The following is a 17,030-nucleotide window of genomic DNA, read 5'->3' as shown; positions in this document are numbered from 1 at the left end:
AGGACAACATTCCTGTTTAGGAGTTGGCTCCTGGATACTTTGTTTTGATTTTTTAAAATATCACTCTTATTTCCATTGACATCTTCCTTCTCATAATGGACCCTTTTCTAGAACTCTTTAAGCATCAAGTTTAAATGTATTCATATGCACACCATTTTGGGTCCCCATATGGACTCTTCTTTCAGGCCTTGGAGGTTGGTGGTGATAGCTTTCCCTGGTGTCCTTTATGTCAGTTTTCACATTTTTCTTAAGTCAGGAAGGAAAGATAGAATATAAGCTTGGAGACTTCTCATTCTTGTCTCCAGATCTGGCCACAATTTCCATGACCCAGGAAGCAAGTAGGCAGAGTAATGGGAGCCAAAACCAAGAAAATAAAATATCCTACATGCTTTATTAGACTTTAGTCTTATGAAATAACAGAAAAATCCATAGGGCTAAGGATGGGAGGGGGGCCAGCCCACTGTGACCTGCAGCACCCAGTTGCCCTGCCCCCTGGCCCTGGGATGGGGGACTCATCCAGAGGGACAGGCAAGACTGGGGGCCATTATTCACAGCCCCTACACAAAGCTGGGGGAGTGTTGCTGCCTGGGGTAGGAAGTGGGACACGCACAGTGTATATCCATTCCCTTCCCTTCCTTTATTCTTATGCACTGCCTCCTTCCCCAGGCCTGGCTAAGGTTAGGATGGGAGGCAGACTTTGGACTGCACAGTAGGATTGGGCCCAGAGCCTACGGGAGCCCAAGGACCATGCACTAGAAAAGAAGTGGAGAGGAGGGGAGGGCTGCAGGCACTTTGGAAATTCAGGAAACTTTAAAAAAATTTTTTTTGGTTCAAAAGCAACATCTTTGCCCAAAGTCCTCCCAACCCCATCCCCTGCCCCTACAGTCCTGTTACAGGCTATACCTGTATGTGAGAGTCCCTGCCAGCCCCTATCTAGGTTAGGTCCTCAACACAAAGGGGATCAAGCATACTAGGAGGGTGCTGAGGGATCACTGAGGCAATTAGTCTCAGGGCTCCAAACTTGGGGACCTGGAGTAGGCTAAGTAACTGAGGTTAAGGAGAAGGGAGAGAGGAATATGGGTACCCTTCCTTCCCCTACCCTACAGAATAGGCAGGAGAGGATGCAGTCATTAGGTGGGGAGTGTAGCCTGGAATCCTGGCCCTAGAAGGTGGGAGAGTCATGGCTGCCCATCCCTAATTTAGCTCCTTTCAGCTACTCTGAAGGCCTGATCTCTAGGGCTAGCTCTTCCTCATCTCTGTCCTAACTACCTCCTACTCCCATCCCCACCCCACCCCCAAAGTCAGGCCAAGACTAGAGCCATGGTTGGCCCTAGGCTCTCCCCCCTCCCAAAGGGAAAAAATATCAATCTTCCACCCCCACCCCAACCACAGAGCTCTGGCCTCAGCCCTGCCCTGCCCTGTCCTGCCTATTCTGTCCAGCATTGCTGAGGTTGGTGTGAGCTTGGGCCTTGGATCAAGCTTCCTTTTTTCTTACCCTAATTGTTGGGGGTTTGGTGGTGCTGGGGAATACAGGGATTGGATGGGGGGGAGAGACCAAGAAAGACACAAAAGCCCAATAAACAGGGAGACCAGAACTGAGGGTCCCTTGCAAAGGTGGGTGGGCTGGACCGAAATGGTGGGTGCAGGGGTAAGTCATGCACTGTGAAGCAGGTATGGAGCCAGGGGATGAAGAGGTTGGAGCAGAAACAGCTTACACAGGCCCAAATGGGGCAGATGGTGGTCAGTAAATAAATAATGTTGAAAGGCCCCTCTCTCACAGGGGGGAAGGGAGGGGTACAGAGAGGATGAAGCAGGTATTAATAATGCCCCAGGTCCTCAGGACCCCCACCTTTCCCTTCCCAGGCCCTGGGTGGGTCCCTTGGAGGAGAGGGAGTATAGATGTGTCTTCCCACCGCAGCCAGCCCTGCTCCAGCTACTTCTTGGGCTTCTTGAAGATTTTGAGTGGGAACTTCTTCTTGCCCTGGCCGGAGTCTGTCTCCTCACCCGTGGAGCCACTGTCCTCCTCACCAGCATGCTTCTTGCCTGCCAGGTGGGGGATACGTGTGTTGCGGCCATGGTGAGCCCGGCTGTCCCCCATAGGTGATGGTGTGTCTGGTTCAGGGGAGCTGGGACTGTGGGAACGTGAGGAATCTGAATGCAGGGGCCCTCCTCCCCCCAGCCCTATAGGACCCAGCTCCCCAACACTATAGGTCTTCTCTAGCCCATGATTCTGTAGGAGTAGAGCTTTCTTGACCAGGGCAGGACTCTCAGGCAGCTTCTCCACTAGAGCTCCCCCCAGGGCTGCCTCTGCCAGTCGGTGGCTGCCATTGGAGGTTGGGGCATACAGGGCTTCATCCATGGCTCGGGTCAGCTGTTGGGGCTTGGCAGCCAGCTGGGTGAAGCGAGGGCGGTCACTCGTGTGGAGGGAGGACTCCGAATCGGAATGGGTCAAGTCCCTGCTCAAGACAAGAGGGGATCAGGGTAGGGTAAGGGAATGGGAAGGAAAGAGGGATAGAAGATGGGGGAGAAAGAATGGAAAGGTAAAAGGAGGGAAGACAGTAGGGCAAAGGAGTCCAAGAGTAGGGAGAGGAAGAAGACAAAAGGGAGAATGAGGGGGAAAGGGGGAAAAATAAGAGGGAAACAATAAGAGGGAAACAAACAGTGAGACAAGGACAAGGAGACATATTAATATCACAGAATTACTAGGCAAAGGTCTTTTTATTGTTCAGGCCCTATCTTTGCTACATTTCTGGGCCCCAGGGTAGTGTCAGCCATATAACTGTTCCATTCCTCTCCTCCCCCTTGTGTGTGGGGGGGGAGAAGTATTCAATCTGAGGACAGCTTTTTGTTCCCCACTCCCTTCCAGCATCCTCTAGGAAATCCCCAAAACCTTTTGACACCTGTTCACAATGGCCTGAAGTTATCCCAAAAGGCTCACAGATTTGGAAACCTTCCCTCCCTTCCTGGAATGTAAATCCACTGATATCCCAGAATGCTCCCCTCAGTCCCAACACACACACACATACACACACACTCTTCCTAAGGAGAAGGAAAAAATGTGTCCTATGTCCTAAGTTCTGATTATCAGCTCTGATTATCATGTCCCTCACCCCACCCACCCACTCCCAGGTCCTAAGAACACCCACAGAACCCCAATTATCACAGCACATGCAGTGAGGCCCAGTTAGGGCTAGGGTGGGAGGGGAGAGAAAGAGGAGGAAGAGTTAGAGCAACCTTGCCCCTGGCCCAAGATCTTCACAGGCTGGTGGTCAGAGGAATGACAAAATAGCTGTTTTCATGTATTTGAAGTCTAAAGGGGACAGATTTGTTCTGCTTGGCCCTAGAGAGCAGAACCAGGAGTAATGAGCAGACGTTACAAGGAGGTAAACTTAAGCCTGAAATAAGGAAAAACTTTCTAGCAATCATTCAAAAATGAAATAAGCTGCCTCTGAGGGTAGCTGTTTGCTCTTATTTGGAGGTCTTTGAACAAAACCCAGATGACCATTTGCTGGGAATGTTGTAGAGGGGTTTATTGACGACCCAGTATGGGTAGGACTGAATGGCCCTTACAACTGAGATTCCATGATGATGGGATCAAATGGATAAAATGCTAAGGGGGCTCTGAGGAGGTATCACAGAAGTTCAGGCCATCTTCTGACCCTCATTCTCCTTTGGGGGCCATTTCATTCCCTATATTGCATCTCTCTGTGGAAACTTTGACCCCTACCACAGAGCTAAGAAGGGTATCAATAGTGGAGGGCTCATGTAGGGAAGAAGGGCTAAATAAGGAAAGGATGTCAGTTGTCAAAGTGAGCCACAACAGAAAATACTTTGCAGTCTGTTACTCTTTAAGTGGAAGAATATAGGAAAGGGAAGTTATGAAACCTGGATCCTAGTCCCTTCCTATCTCAATTAGTTTGGCTTATGATTCAGAAAGAATAAAATACTCTGGCAATGTAAGAGGTAATGATTGTGTGGTAAGACTGGTTAGAAACCTTATCTATGAGCCAGGGGAAGGGGTTGCTTTGTAAGGTTGGGATATAGGTTTCCACACCAAATCACATTCAACATGCACAAGCTGGGGAAATTCATCCCCAGCCTTTCCCATGGAAGCAGGTATGGAAGGCTGGAAGAAGCCTTCATGGGGCTGGGACGAGTAAGCCCTAGGCAGGCTTCACCAGTCCCAGAGGCTCTTTCCAACCCCTAAAGGTAGGGGCACTCAAGGAGGAGAAGGGCAAAATGAAGGGCTCTGAAGTCCCACTCCCAGCAACTGGTTGAGCTGGGGCCCAGAATGAAGAGAGGGTGGGGCAGTTATGTCTCCCAGTCAGGAGTAAGGGTGAAGGCAGCATTTGAAGAGCAGAGTGTGGGGGCCAATAGGGGGACCTGGAAGCAAATACAGCTGATCTGGAAGAAAGTTCAGAGGGGTCAGAGAGGGTGCGAGGCCCCTAAAGGAAGAAGAGAAAGCGGCAGGTTAGCCCACTGCTCAGAGTGGCCACATACCCAGCCAAGCCCCAGCTCTATTCCCTGGCCTAAAGGCTGGGCCTGGAGCTAGGCAGGTGGAGGCTTGATTGAGAAATTAGCTTGCTGTCAGGGAGGTGACCCAGGGAACCATTTGTGCTTATTTGGGGCTGGGAGAGAAATCAAGAAAAAAAAAACCAGACAAGTAGTGACAGGCAGGGTTTCTGTTGGTCTCCCAGTAGCAGCTCTTAAACCTCAACCCATGGGGCTGAACTGGAGAGCTTCTGCCAAGAGGTAGGGGGATGGTTGTGTTTATTGTACAAAGTCAAGGTCCATCTCCACTAAGAAGCCTTCTCTGACTATTCCAGTTTTTCCTGGACACCTATAACAGGGTCTTATACCTTTTGACCCTTGTACAACTTAAAAGTCTTACAGAGTTAGCAGGGGGTACTAGAAGGTTAAGTGACTTGGCCAGGGTCACAGAGCCAGTATGTGACCAAAAGCAGGTCTTAAACCCAGGTCTTAGTGACTCTGAAGTCAGCTTTCTGTCTGCTGCCTCTTGTGCTCTTCCATAGCTATTTCATAAGTAGGCACTCCAGTGCAGAGAAAGCAGTCCTGGGTCAGGAGTTAGGAGACCCAGCTCAGGGCCTTTTCAGCTCTGACAATCTATGTTCTAAGACTCTTCCAGCTCTTCTACTGCCATTCCTATATGATGCTGCAGCAGTCTATGATTATGTGCCTGGGAGTCTTGTCTCCCTAAAGGCAAGGACCATATAGGGTTCCATCTTCCCCTTTTCCCCTCCCCCCCAGCAAAAGGAGTCAAGGACAGGGCCCCCAGGAAACATTTATAGGGGCCATTCTGTCCACACAAGAGTAGTTAAATTGATTTTAGTTCAACAATTCAAGGATTGCTAAGCTGAATTGTTGAACTGAAAAGGAAGCTCCCAGGTGAGATTTCCTGGGGTTCTTAAGGGCTATATGTCCACCTCCCAGTCCCACCTGTGACATTACTAACCTTACTAGAGAGCCTGTTTGTCTTTAAAGATGATCCTCTGAAGCACGTTGCAAAAGAAAACCAAGTGGTGAATGGAGTTGGTGCCAAGGGCTGTCTGTCTCTGTCCCCCAAGTCCCCTCCCTCCACTGCCAGCATGCAAGGTCTGGGGCCCAGGCCACCTAAGGGGAGGCTGAAGGCTGATCATCCAGCAGAATATTCACAAAGCCATCCCTCTCTCTGGTCTGAATCGGGGTCTGTCTCTTTTGTCAGTCACTGTCAGTGGAATGCCAGGGCAGCCCCTATGCATAGGTAGCAAGGGGGTTGACATGGAGAATGAGGATGAGGATGTAGAACTATGGGAAATGATCCTCCCCAAATCCTAATATTCAACTGAAGGATCTTGAGCTAGCTGGTAGGTGGATGGTGCCTGTTCCCTATCCCATCTGCCAAGGCTCCAAGGGGTTTGGCCTTTTAAAGCCTCTGAGGAACTAGTATAGAAGGACCTTAGAGATGGCTGGGATAGAGTAGAAATGCATCTCCTTTAACCTCAGTAACCCTTTGGTAATAACAAACATTAAAAAACAAAGACTAAGGATGAGTTTAGTGCTCTAAGTGCCACTAGCAAAGGCCAAGCTAATTGTTGTACAAAGGCTATCTAAGCTTTGCTGGGGATCAGGGCCTTCTTACAAGTGTAAGATGTGGGGGGGGGGGTAGTGTTGGGAGGGGGGTCTGATTACTTTCAGTATTCCCCCAGTGAGGGATGAGATAGGTGAGGGAACCCTGAACCAGAGCAGGGAGGGAAAAGGGAAACTAAGTTTGGAGAGGCATCACAACATGGGGACCCAATCACATTCGGAACTCCTAAAAGGAATCATACAAGGAGGAATCAGATTCCAGGGTGAAGACTTGACCTTAACCTCCAGAGTCAAATTTGAATAGTTCTCCACCATCTCCCACCTTCAGGGTTCTTCTGCCTGGCTTAGAACAACCCAGAACAACAAAAGTATTCCTGTAGATACCATCTGGGAGTACTCAACTTTTGCTAGCTATGGATCTGCTTGGGCCAGGGCTTTTTCCTAGACAAATTGTAGGCCCTGCCAGTACCTCCTAGAAGCTGCCTCCCTCTCAGGGAGGAAGCCGATAGGCTGGGCTAGGTACAGATGGGAGGGAATAAGATTGAATTTCTTTTGCAATTTGCTTGTGGGGATTTTATGGAACATGTATGACCCTTAGGCAAATCCTTTCACATTTCTGAGTCTTAATTTCCTCTTCTGTAAAATAAGGATCCCAAACCTAGCCCTGTGGCCCTACCAAAACTATTGTCAGGACCCAATGAGAAAATGGATATGAAACACTTCAGAAAGTTAAAAGCACCAGCTATGTAAAGTTAAGGGAATAATGTTATTATCTTTGGTTCTTAGACAGCAAACTCAAAATGTAGAATTAGAAAGGTGGAAGTTGGGAGGGAGTTAGCTAGGGCCTTCCTGCTGTCCTGTCATGAAATGAGGCCCAGAAGGAGGGTCCAGCCTGGCTCCCTTGGGCTTTGGGAAGATTAAAATGGCAAAAGAAAGTGAAATTAAATCAAGGCTTGTTTGAGGGAAATGAGGTACAAACAGCAGCTGGCAGGCACAGACAAAAGGAGAAAGGAAGGGATCGAGGCAGGAGATGTATACCCCAAGCTGTCGGATCGATAGGACATCCCAGACTGGGCATCGGGAGGGGGCGGGTCAGGGTAGGGATCCATCTGGAGGAAGTAAGCAGTGCTGTGGTGGTAATAGACAGGGTGGACATGGAAAGTAGGAGCAGAGGTGGAGGCAGTAGAGGAGGAGGAGGAGCAGGAGGAGGTGACGGCTGATGGAGGGCTGGTCCCGTGAACGTCGGAACTGAAAGATTGTCCAGAGGAGAGGCTGCGCATTCGCCGCAGAGACACACGGCCTGGCACGTAATGGCTGCCCTCGCTCTCTACCAACCTCTGCGATCCAAGGACGTGCTGTGGTTCCACCAGACGCTGCCGGACACTGCTGTGCAGGCTGGGAGCTGCAATGAGAGAATGGTTCTAAGTGAGGCCCAGCTGGATGAGGCAGGCAAGCAGCCCATTCACATAAGTCCTAGTCCTGGGATTCCCTTTTCCCCCCAAACCTTGCTTGGTGACCCTGCCCCTGATCTTTCATTCTCCCAGACTTGAGAATGGGGCCCTTCCCTCCCCAGGAACTGTGTGAGTAAAAGAGATGATGCCCATGAAGCAATAGTGCTCCCAAGAGAGGGGTGCCAGGGCAACGTCAGAGACGCTCTGAAGGATGGGAAAAGAGACCTCAGTGAAGAGTTACTGTAATCAGGATCCAGGCAGTTAGGAGGGCGAGGGGCAGAGAGGGCAGGTGAGAGAATGAGGCAAGGTTCTAAAGGGTGAGAAGAACCAGCTGGGACTTCCAAACAGTGCTGGAGAAGAGGGGTGGCTATTAAGCCTAGGACGAACCCAGAAAGGTGGCCCAGGAGTCCAAGCACAAAGAACAGCCCACACCCCCGGGAGAAAAACACTGTTGATGCCTGATGCCTGCTCCCTATCCAGACAGTACAGACTTCCCTGCTCCCTGTGGAATGGAAACAGTACCAAACCAGAGCAGGGTTCCTATCCTGGTCCCATCTTTCCCCATTGGAATCAGTTAGGGAGTACAGTTAGAGTAGAAACAGCACTTCTGGAACTGTGTTCTAAAGGCCTAGTGGTAGGAGTCATGGGAGGAAGAGATGGGAACAGCAAGTTAAGAAAACAGAGCAGTTGAAGGTGAAAAAGGAAAGAGAGAAAGTTGGGGACAATGGAAAGAGAAATACCAGAGAAGTGAAAAGTGAGAGAAAGAAAGAAGGATGGAGTAGTAGTTGCTGATATTTTGATAGCACTTTAAAATTTACAAAGTGCTTTCCAAAGAACCCAAGTGGGAGGAAGGTATGGTAGACAGTATTGGCTCTATTTGACAGAAGAGGAAAGTGAGACTCAGAGAAGTGACTTGACCAAAGACATATGGCTATAAGTGGCAGAGACTTGATTTCCAATGACAGAGAGAGAGAGAACAAAAGAATAGGGAAGGAGACAGGAAAAGAAAGAGGAAAAGACAGGGAGAAGAGAGCAAATAGGGATAGAGAAGTAAAGGGGAGATGGAGCATAGGAAAAGCAGAAAAATTGAGAGAACTGGTCAAAGAAGGGAAGAGACAAAGAAAGAAGGAAAAACATAAAGGGGGAGAGAAAAGGAGGCATAAAAAGGGAATCAAGGGGAAGGCTATTTCTCCTTCTCCCTATCCCAGCTCAAAGGTAATTGTGGGCACTTCTGTTAAGAGGAGTCAGTTTCCCCTTTTCTTATGAAAAAGAGTCCCCTGGGCTACATGGTCTACAAGAAGAGGCTAAACTTGGGGTCCTGGGAGAGCACTTCTTCCCCAACCACTACAAACTCATTAAGCCTGCCCTCATCATGCCCCTTTTCCCAGCACCCAGTGGGAGTCCCTGGGGTGAGTGAGCTGATTCTTCTCTACCCACCCAAGCCTCTTCCTGAGGTTAGTAGGGAGGGGCTGTGCTGAAGGGCTGGGGGTGTGTCAGTTGGCTGCCTTGGAAGCAGGAAGGGGCAGAAAATCAGTTAATCCCAAATATGGGAGGAAAAGCAACCCCAAAGGAAGATCATCAAACCCGGGTATTTCCAGAGGGACTGATCATCCGAGCTGATAGACGCCGAGCACACAGAGCGATCACTGAACCTGCGCCCCATCAGCCAGGCAGCGTCTGAGGGGAGCCAACAGGGCCAAGGGGAGAAGAGAACCAATTTAAAGGGGGCCTGGAAGCCTTCTCACCAGCAAATGGAAAGTGCCCATTTCTGGGGAACACTGGGATGAACTGAACCCTTTAGTTACTTCCCCAGCAAATTCCCTGCTTTGCTTGGGGCAGGGAAAGTTTTCAGCTATACAACAGTTACCCAAATCCCTCTATATCCTTCCTTCATGGAGTTAACAAAAGCTGGTAATTAGTTGTGTGACCAGGAACAAATCACTTTATAAATGAGAGAAGCTCAGAATTGGAAAGAGACTATAAATACTGACCAATTGGACTTGAGAAAGTATCCCTCTGTGACTGACATCCCTAACAAGAAGTCAATCCAGCCTCTGCCAAAAGACTTCTAGTGGTGGAGAGCTCACTACTTCTGAAGGCAGTTTATTCTACTTTGGGACCATAGCTCTAACTATGAAAAAGTTGAGGGTCTGAGTGTTTTTACATTATGTCCAAATCTCCCTCTCTACAACTTCCAATCAGTGCTACTAGTTCTGTCCTTTGAAGCAAAGCAGAACAAAATTTAATCCCTTATTCATGTAATAGTTCTTCAGGCTGATCATATGTATATATACACTTCCCTAAGCCTTCTCTTATACAGGTTCCATATCCCCAAACTTTCTGTTGATTTTCATATAGCATGAACTCCAGTCTTCTCATCATTCTCCTGGTTCTTCTTCCAGTTATTCCAGTTTTTTAAGGTCCTTAAAACATGGAACTCAAAACTGAAGATCATATTTCTGATGGGGCTTGATCAAGGTCATGATAGAAAAACGTATTCCCCCATTCTGGGCACTCGGCATGTAGCCCAAGGTTAAGTTAGGATTTTTGGCTACTATGTCTATAAATTCATATTGAGTTGACTGTCCACTAGTTCTGCAAAATGCATCTTAATTTTTACTGTAGTGAATCAGAGGAGAAATTACTTGATCTTCTTGGACCTCAGTTTTCTCATCTATAACATAATCTGTCTCCATCCCTGCTGTGTCATTTGATGAAGACAGACAAGGAGTCTAGAGAAGGAGTTAGAAAAAGATATAAAACAAAGAAATCCAATCTGGAACTGGTAAAACAGGAAAGGGAGAGACTTCCCAGAAGCACAGATTAACAATCAGGATTCCTGGTTTTTTAGGCCTACCTTAGTAGTACCATGTCTAGGTGCCTGATCTGGGAGCTGGATTGCATTAAGTGAAGCGCAAGAGTTTCCCCAGCCCTGTGCCTGCTGCCAGAGGAAGGAAGAGTTCCTGGCCTTCCTATAGAGACCAAGTAGCATCTCCTAATTAGGCTACTTGGAATTTTGGTTGCCATGTCCCCTAGGAAAACCCTACCCGCCACAGTGCCACCTACACTGAATGGACACTGGTGATACGATTTCCTCATCCATGTCGTCCACATCATCTGTCATGATAAAGTGGGAAGGGTTGGGGCGGGTGCTGCCCATCCAGCTGGGATCAATGTTGAGTGCGGCCACCAGCGTGTGAATACCAGGATTGTTGACAATTTGGAAACCACAGAGGATCTCAATCTGCTGCCATCGGTGCAAACGCTCCCTCAGTGCTGCTGTCACTTCACTCAGGGCTTGCCTGAAAATAGGGCCCAGGCAGGGAGTAAGCCTCAAAAAGCACTGGACCCTCTTTCTAACCTGACAGGCCTGGCCATCCCTTGGCCAGACCCTAGCCCAGTCTAGCCCAGCCTGATCCCAAACCGATACCATAGGAATGATTTTCCCATGCCAGAGAAACCAAGGAATAGGAACACAGAAATCCTTGGTCTAACACTTACCCATATTCATCCTAGGCAAGATAGCTTTGGGATCTGAGCCTGGGCAAAGGCCTGCCACACTTCCAAGGAGGAGAAAAAGTCTGGGGGACAGTATGGGTCAGGGAAAAGCCTAAGAAACATGGAGGCAGGAAACAGGGCCACATCTTTCTTTCTGAGCTTTATGGGAAAGAAGGTACCAGGCCTGGAACCCTACCTCAGAGCTTCCAGTGGGGACAGTCTTGGGAGGAGATACTCACTTGGCTGTTAAGATTTTGTGATCTACATCATCCAGGGAAGAGCTGTGGGCCACATGGAAGGTTCCAAACAAGGTGTTTCTCTTCTTTTTAATCTTCTCTGCCTGAAAAACCCAAAATGTGTTCCCTTAAAGGGAACAGGGCTCAAGAATGGGGCCCAGACTGAGGCCTAGAGAACTAGCCATATTCTCTGGCTAAGCACATGACAGTATATTCCAGTTGAAAGGAAAAGAATAGTGATCATTCTAGGTAACTGCCCTGATTTTCTCCCTGACTAAAAGGTCACTCCAGTGCTGCCCAGTCCCTGGGCAATGAAGGGCCCAGCCTCCTTTCCAAGGCTCAGGGCCTAGTAGCTGCTGCATCTGTCTGCATCTCTGATGTCTGTTTCTTCTTTCCTGGCCAGGGGTCCTGAGCTAATGTCCCTGACAGAGGCCAGGGAGATGGTTCTCCTCCCTTCTCCTGGGGCACACTCAAAGAGTAATTATAATAACTTCCATTCTAGAGCACTTAAAGCTTTTCAACTATTTCCTCACAATATAGTCAATATAGTTATAATTATCCCATTTTACAGATGAAGAAACTTAGTCTCAGTTTAACACAAAGCTTATTTCTCTCAGTGTAAAATGGGGATGAAAATAATGACAATAGATTACCTTACAGGATGGTTCTGGAGGCCCAAATGATACAATAAAAAACATGTTAATAATAATACTGGCATTTATGGAGCTCTTAAAACTTCAATACATTATCTAATTTGAGCTTCGTAATCATTCTGTGAGGTAGACACTAGATAGGGATGAGACTTGTGATTCCATTGTTATAGGAAACTTCTACAGGAGGAAATGGTCTCTACTGATATAGATTGGCCTCTCTTTTCTCTGTATTGTACAGTTGCCGCCATTGCTTTAGGGAGTTGCCCAGAGCCCTGAGAAATGAAGCGATCTGGCCCAGGGTCACAGGGATAGTGTACATCAGAGGCCTACAAGGCCAGAGGGGGCTTGACATCCTCACCCCTTCCTTGGCCACCAGTAGCTGTTTCTCAGCATTCTGCTTCTTGATGTTGTAGTACTGCACCTCTACCTCATGGGTCAGCTGTAGCCACTTCTGCAGGGCCTCAGGGGCATACCAGGAACTATGGGACTCCAGCTCCTTCTCAGCATTCTTCAAAGCCATGCGTACCTACAATGGCAAAGCACAGAGTATAGGGTCATAGCCTCTATTTTATCTCTGGTTCTGCCAGCCCAACTCTCCAGTGGACAAGGGCCACAACTACCTGAGGTGTATGGAGGAAGACTGAATAGCATACATTTAGACAGAGCTTTAAAGTTGACAAAGCACTTTTCTTATAACCACCTTTTGAAGCAGGTAGTAGAAGTATTATTATCTCCATTTTAAAGAGGAAACTGAGACTTAAAGAAGTAAAAAGACTTCCCCAGAGTCACAAGCTATCAAACCCAGGCCTCCTCACATCCAGTTCCATGCTGTTTCTACTATTCCACATTGAACATGAGGAGTGCAAAGACCAGTCTGTAGATCCTCCATCAATCCATGCCGAGCAGAAGGCAGACCTCAGGAGAGAGGGCTCCTTTGCCCAGACAGAATGTCAATTTCCTGCATTCACCAAGTCTGGGCCTTCATCCTCTCCCATGCTCCCTCCAAAGATGGTGTGATTTTTACAGCACAAAGGAGTAGGATTATTGTTGAAAGGACCCATAGGATGTCAGTGTCAAGGATAGGATGAAACCCAAGTCTTCTTGTTCAATTCAACAAATGTTCAAGTGTTTGAGCCATGTGGGAAACAGGGTACTGATACTACTTCCAAGAGCCTATGCCCAGGATCCCTCCACTAACTCCATGTGAACTCCTTCTTAACCTTCACTTGGGGATTTCTCTCCAAAAAAAGAAAAACATAAAATGTATCAATTTGTCCACTTTTGAAATAATGATCAAGGAACAGAAAGCTGAATAAACTATAATAAATATTAAAAATCTAATTTGGTTACATTTGGTGCTACTTAGCAAGGTGGAGGAAAGAGAAGAGGTTATATGGGAGGAGGAATAAGAAAGGGAAAACAGGAGAGAAACAGGGATAACATGGAAGAGATCTACCCAAACTGAGGGGTTGGGGGTGGAGAAAGGATAGACAAAGGGAGGGCAGAAAAGAGAGTGGAAGGAAAGACAATGAAGGGAGAGAGAAGGGCTCAGTGGGTTTTGAACTATTAGATATCATCTGCTGCCATGCATTTGGTCTAGGGACCAATGGCTGAGAGTGTAATCAATTGTTATCTACTATCCTCTAAAATACTGATTAACCACAGGACCTCAATCTTCAACTGCTCTAAACCATAAACTTTTAGATCAGGATTTAACTGTTTTTGTGTCATGGACCCCTGTGGCAACATGGTGATGCCTACAAACCCCTATTCAGATATTTTGCTGCCTATATTCATAATTAAAGGACATGCTAAATTCTAGTTAGAGATTAGTAAAAATAGTTATATAATTTTTCCCCTTTCAAGTTCACAGACCTTCCTCAAAATCTAACCAAATTCTCTAATTTAAGAACCTCTGCACTAGAATAATCAGATCAGGCTACCCAAGGAAAATTCTTATTTTCATTGTTTTCCAGGGGAGTAATAAAAATAGCAGTAGCAACTGCTTTTGTTTCTAACAATAACTCTGTGAGGTAGGAAGTGCAGATATTACTCTTCTCATTTGACAAATTTGACTGAGACTGAGGGAGCTGAACTAATTTGCCCAGGGTCCCACAGAAAATAAGTAGCCAAGCTAGTTGTGACTAGACTGCAGTGTATGAGACAAGCCCAATCTTGGAGGCAGGCCCCATCTTTCCATCCACCCACCCTACCTCACCCCTACATTCCTGGTCTCACGTGACCAGGTGCTACTGGCTGCCCCCACCTCCCACCCCCGAAGGTCTACCCTACCTGCTCCAGTTCTTGCTCTGCATATTTCTGGCGGCTGAGCTCATTCTCTGTACCCTCACGTAGTTCTCGGAGCCGGTGTGCCTCTTGTTTAGCAATGCTGATCTCATCTTGTAATTTCTTCTCCAGGTGTACTTTTTCTACTTCTACTGTCCGATGTTCCTCCTGGGCCTTCTGCAGCCTGTGGGAGATGAAGGACTATGTTTCATATATGTTTCGGGTTTTCCTCCTTCATTCTGTAACAAATCTATATAGAAGACCTAGTGTGCCTGGTCTTAGGCTCTGTCAAGCTGTGGAAGAGACATTAAAAGACATGGGTCCTTGTCCTAGACTAGGGTATGCTGTATACGAGACAGCTAAACTGTGGAGAGACAAGGAGAGAAGGAGACTGGGTTCCATTTCAAGTCTGGCTGGGTATACAATAATAATAATAATAATAATAACTCATTGCTATAATGATTTTTCTCTTAAGCCTGTGAAGTTGCCGATCTGCATCTGTGGAGGAAGTTTCATGCTAGGGAATGAAAACCCAGGTTTTGCCCCCAAAATAAATAAAAATGCAAGGGCAAGTCCCCTAGGAAGGGGGTTAGCAAGTTACTATTAGCACTTCATACTTTAATAGGAACTGGCTGAGAACTGGACTTATAAGATTAGAACTTGAACTGTTAAGTTCTGATAAGGGTGAAGAGAGTGAGATTTCTGATAGGGTACTGGTCATGGAGGATCTTCAGTAGGTACCAATTTAATCAACCAACTTGGGCTTTATATAAAGAAAAACTTCAAACAATATTAGAACTAACTACTTTTGGTAGCTGTGCTCGTTCTGACTGAAATCATGTGGTAGAATCCTCTGCCTTAGGAGGTAGTGGGTTCCCCTTCACCCAAGGTCTTTGGGCAAAGTCTGGATATATTTGTCAAGGATGCTATAGAGAGGATTCCCATTCAGGTACATACTGGACTAGATGGCCCCTCCAACTCTGAAATTTTGTGATTCTTTCATTTCTAGTTCTAAATCCAATGATCCTCTGAAGTCTGTCTCCCTGCAGAGGCAAGGACCTGGGATTCTTCCTGCTGCCCACCAGGTGGCGTCATGTATCCTAATTATAAACAAGGCTGAGCTCTGGTTCCTACTAGCCTACAGGAATATATATGTATATATAGCCTATTCCCTCCTCCTATAGCCCAGTTTTCCAGCTATGAAGTACCCACCGACCTTCACAGGCAAGAGTCAAAGGCAATTTTAAGTTTAGAGAAGAGGATACTATGGGAGAAAACAAACCTCACTGGCTCCTGAACAGAGCACACCTAGGCTTCTTGTCATCCTCATTTTACACTTCCACATCTAAGGCTGCCTCATCCATATGGCAAGAGCACTAGATTTGAGATGAAAGGGAGACTGGGTTCAAATCCCAGATCTGTCACTATCTGTGTGACCTTAAACAAGTTAGAACCTCTTTGGATCTCAGTGTCTTCATCTGTAAAATGAAGGGTTGGGCTCATAGGTCTAGAAGATCCCTTCCAGATCTGAAATAATAACACTCTTCTATTTGGGATTATAACATGATGGCTTTAGAGTTAGAAGGGACATTAGAAAGAGAATCATAGAGAATTTTAAGGTACCTTAGAAATTTTACAGATGAAGAAGTAGAAGCACAGAAAAGGGAAATGATCATAATAAAACTCTAAAATATATTACTAAAGGTATAGTGAATGTCTAGAAAGGGAAGTGGTAGAGCCGAAGACGCTGAATGGCTTCAGCAAAAAAAGAGATGCCAGACTAATTTAACCGCCCACTTTTGATCAGATTAGATTTATAGCAAAGGTATGCTCTAGATATAGTTTACTAGTAATAGAAGCAAAACATTTCATAATGTCTCAAGACCCTCTTTAGCCCCTTCCTCTCCTCTTTATGCTCCATGGTTCACAAGTTCTATTCATCCTTCTTCTTTCAGGTTTTTGTGTTTATTCACCCCTGTGGCTACCCGCTCCCCCCCAACCCTGCCAGCTCAGTCCTCATGTTCCTGTTCCTAGGGGATTTCAATAACCTTCTCCCTTGCCTTCTCCTCTTTGGTCTCTTTCCTTTCAACCCTCCTACAAACAGAACCAAAATCAATTTCCCAAAGCCCATCTCTCCTACCCTCTCCTATTTAGGAATCAGACACGGCTCCCTATGGTATTCAAACTCACCAACCTGTGATTCAAGACCCTCCACCTTCACCTCTCTTCAATTTCCCCCCAGTTCATTCTAACCCTCTTCCACATGATAACCTTTCAGATATTTAGAATCACAAAAGGTTGGACCCTGAGAACACTTAGCTTAACCCCTACATTTTAAAAAGTATACCTTTATCTTTTTTTTAATATTACCTACATTTCTCAACGTATTCCTCCCTTCTCCCTCCCTTATAACAAAGAAAAAAAAGTAAAAAAACATAGTTCAGCAAAACTAACCAACACATATGTAGCATTCTATATCCACAGAATATAGATACTATGGATACCATGTATAACCCCCACCCTTGCAAAAATATGGAAAAGTGACTTCTCATATCACTTCTTTGGGGCCAAGCTTGGTCATTATAATTTCATAAAGGTTTTGAATGTTTTGTTATTACTGTTCCTTGTGTTTACTTTGCTGTAGTCATCACATATATTATTCTGTTGCTTCTACTAATTATGCTTTGCATCAGTCCATGTGTCTTCCTACACTTTTCTGTATCCATCATAGTTAGTATTTCTTACAACACTGTCATCAGTCCCACATTTTTTTTTTTCAAGCAATTGGGGTTAAGTAACTTGCTCAAGGTTACACGGCC

General features: G+C 46.5%; 1 protein-coding gene across 6 annotated transcripts in view; it reads right to left on the bottom strand.

The window, feature by feature from the left end:
* Positions 1–372: 372 nt before the first annotated feature.
* Positions 373–17,030, bottom strand: part of STIM1 (stromal interaction molecule 1) — a 252,570-nt gene continuing 235,912 nt past the window's right edge. For 2 of the 6 annotated variants that reach the window (XM_069064734.1, XM_069064738.1), the window contains 8 exons: positions 14,218–14,395; positions 12,284–12,451; positions 11,276–11,376; positions 10,605–10,840; positions 9,123–9,215; positions 7,423–7,489; positions 7,126–7,335; positions 373–2,456 (listed from right to left, as the gene is read on the bottom strand). In XM_069064734.1, coding sequence (XP_068920835.1) covers positions 1,934–2,456; positions 7,126–7,335; positions 7,423–7,489; positions 9,123–9,215; positions 10,605–10,840; positions 11,276–11,376; positions 12,284–12,451; positions 14,218–14,395 — 1,576 coding nt within the window. In that variant the 3' untranslated portion in view covers positions 373–1,933. Of the gene's footprint in view, positions 2,457–7,125; positions 7,490–9,122; positions 9,216–10,604; positions 10,841–11,275; positions 11,377–12,283; positions 12,452–14,217; positions 14,396–17,030 lie in introns of all 6 variants that reach the window. The other 4 variants (XM_069064739.1, XM_069064737.1, XM_069064736.1 and 1 more) reach the window with 4 other exon arrangements.

Source organism: Petaurus breviceps, unplaced genomic scaffold (genome assembly GCF_028583685.1).
Source record: "Petaurus breviceps papuanus isolate PSGF00001 unplaced genomic scaffold, PetGlider_PUasm1.0 90639, whole genome shotgun sequence".
Classification (NCBI taxonomy): domain Eukaryota; kingdom Metazoa; phylum Chordata; class Mammalia; order Diprotodontia; family Petauridae; genus Petaurus; species Petaurus breviceps.
This window is presented reverse-complemented; position numbering and strand designations above follow the sequence as displayed.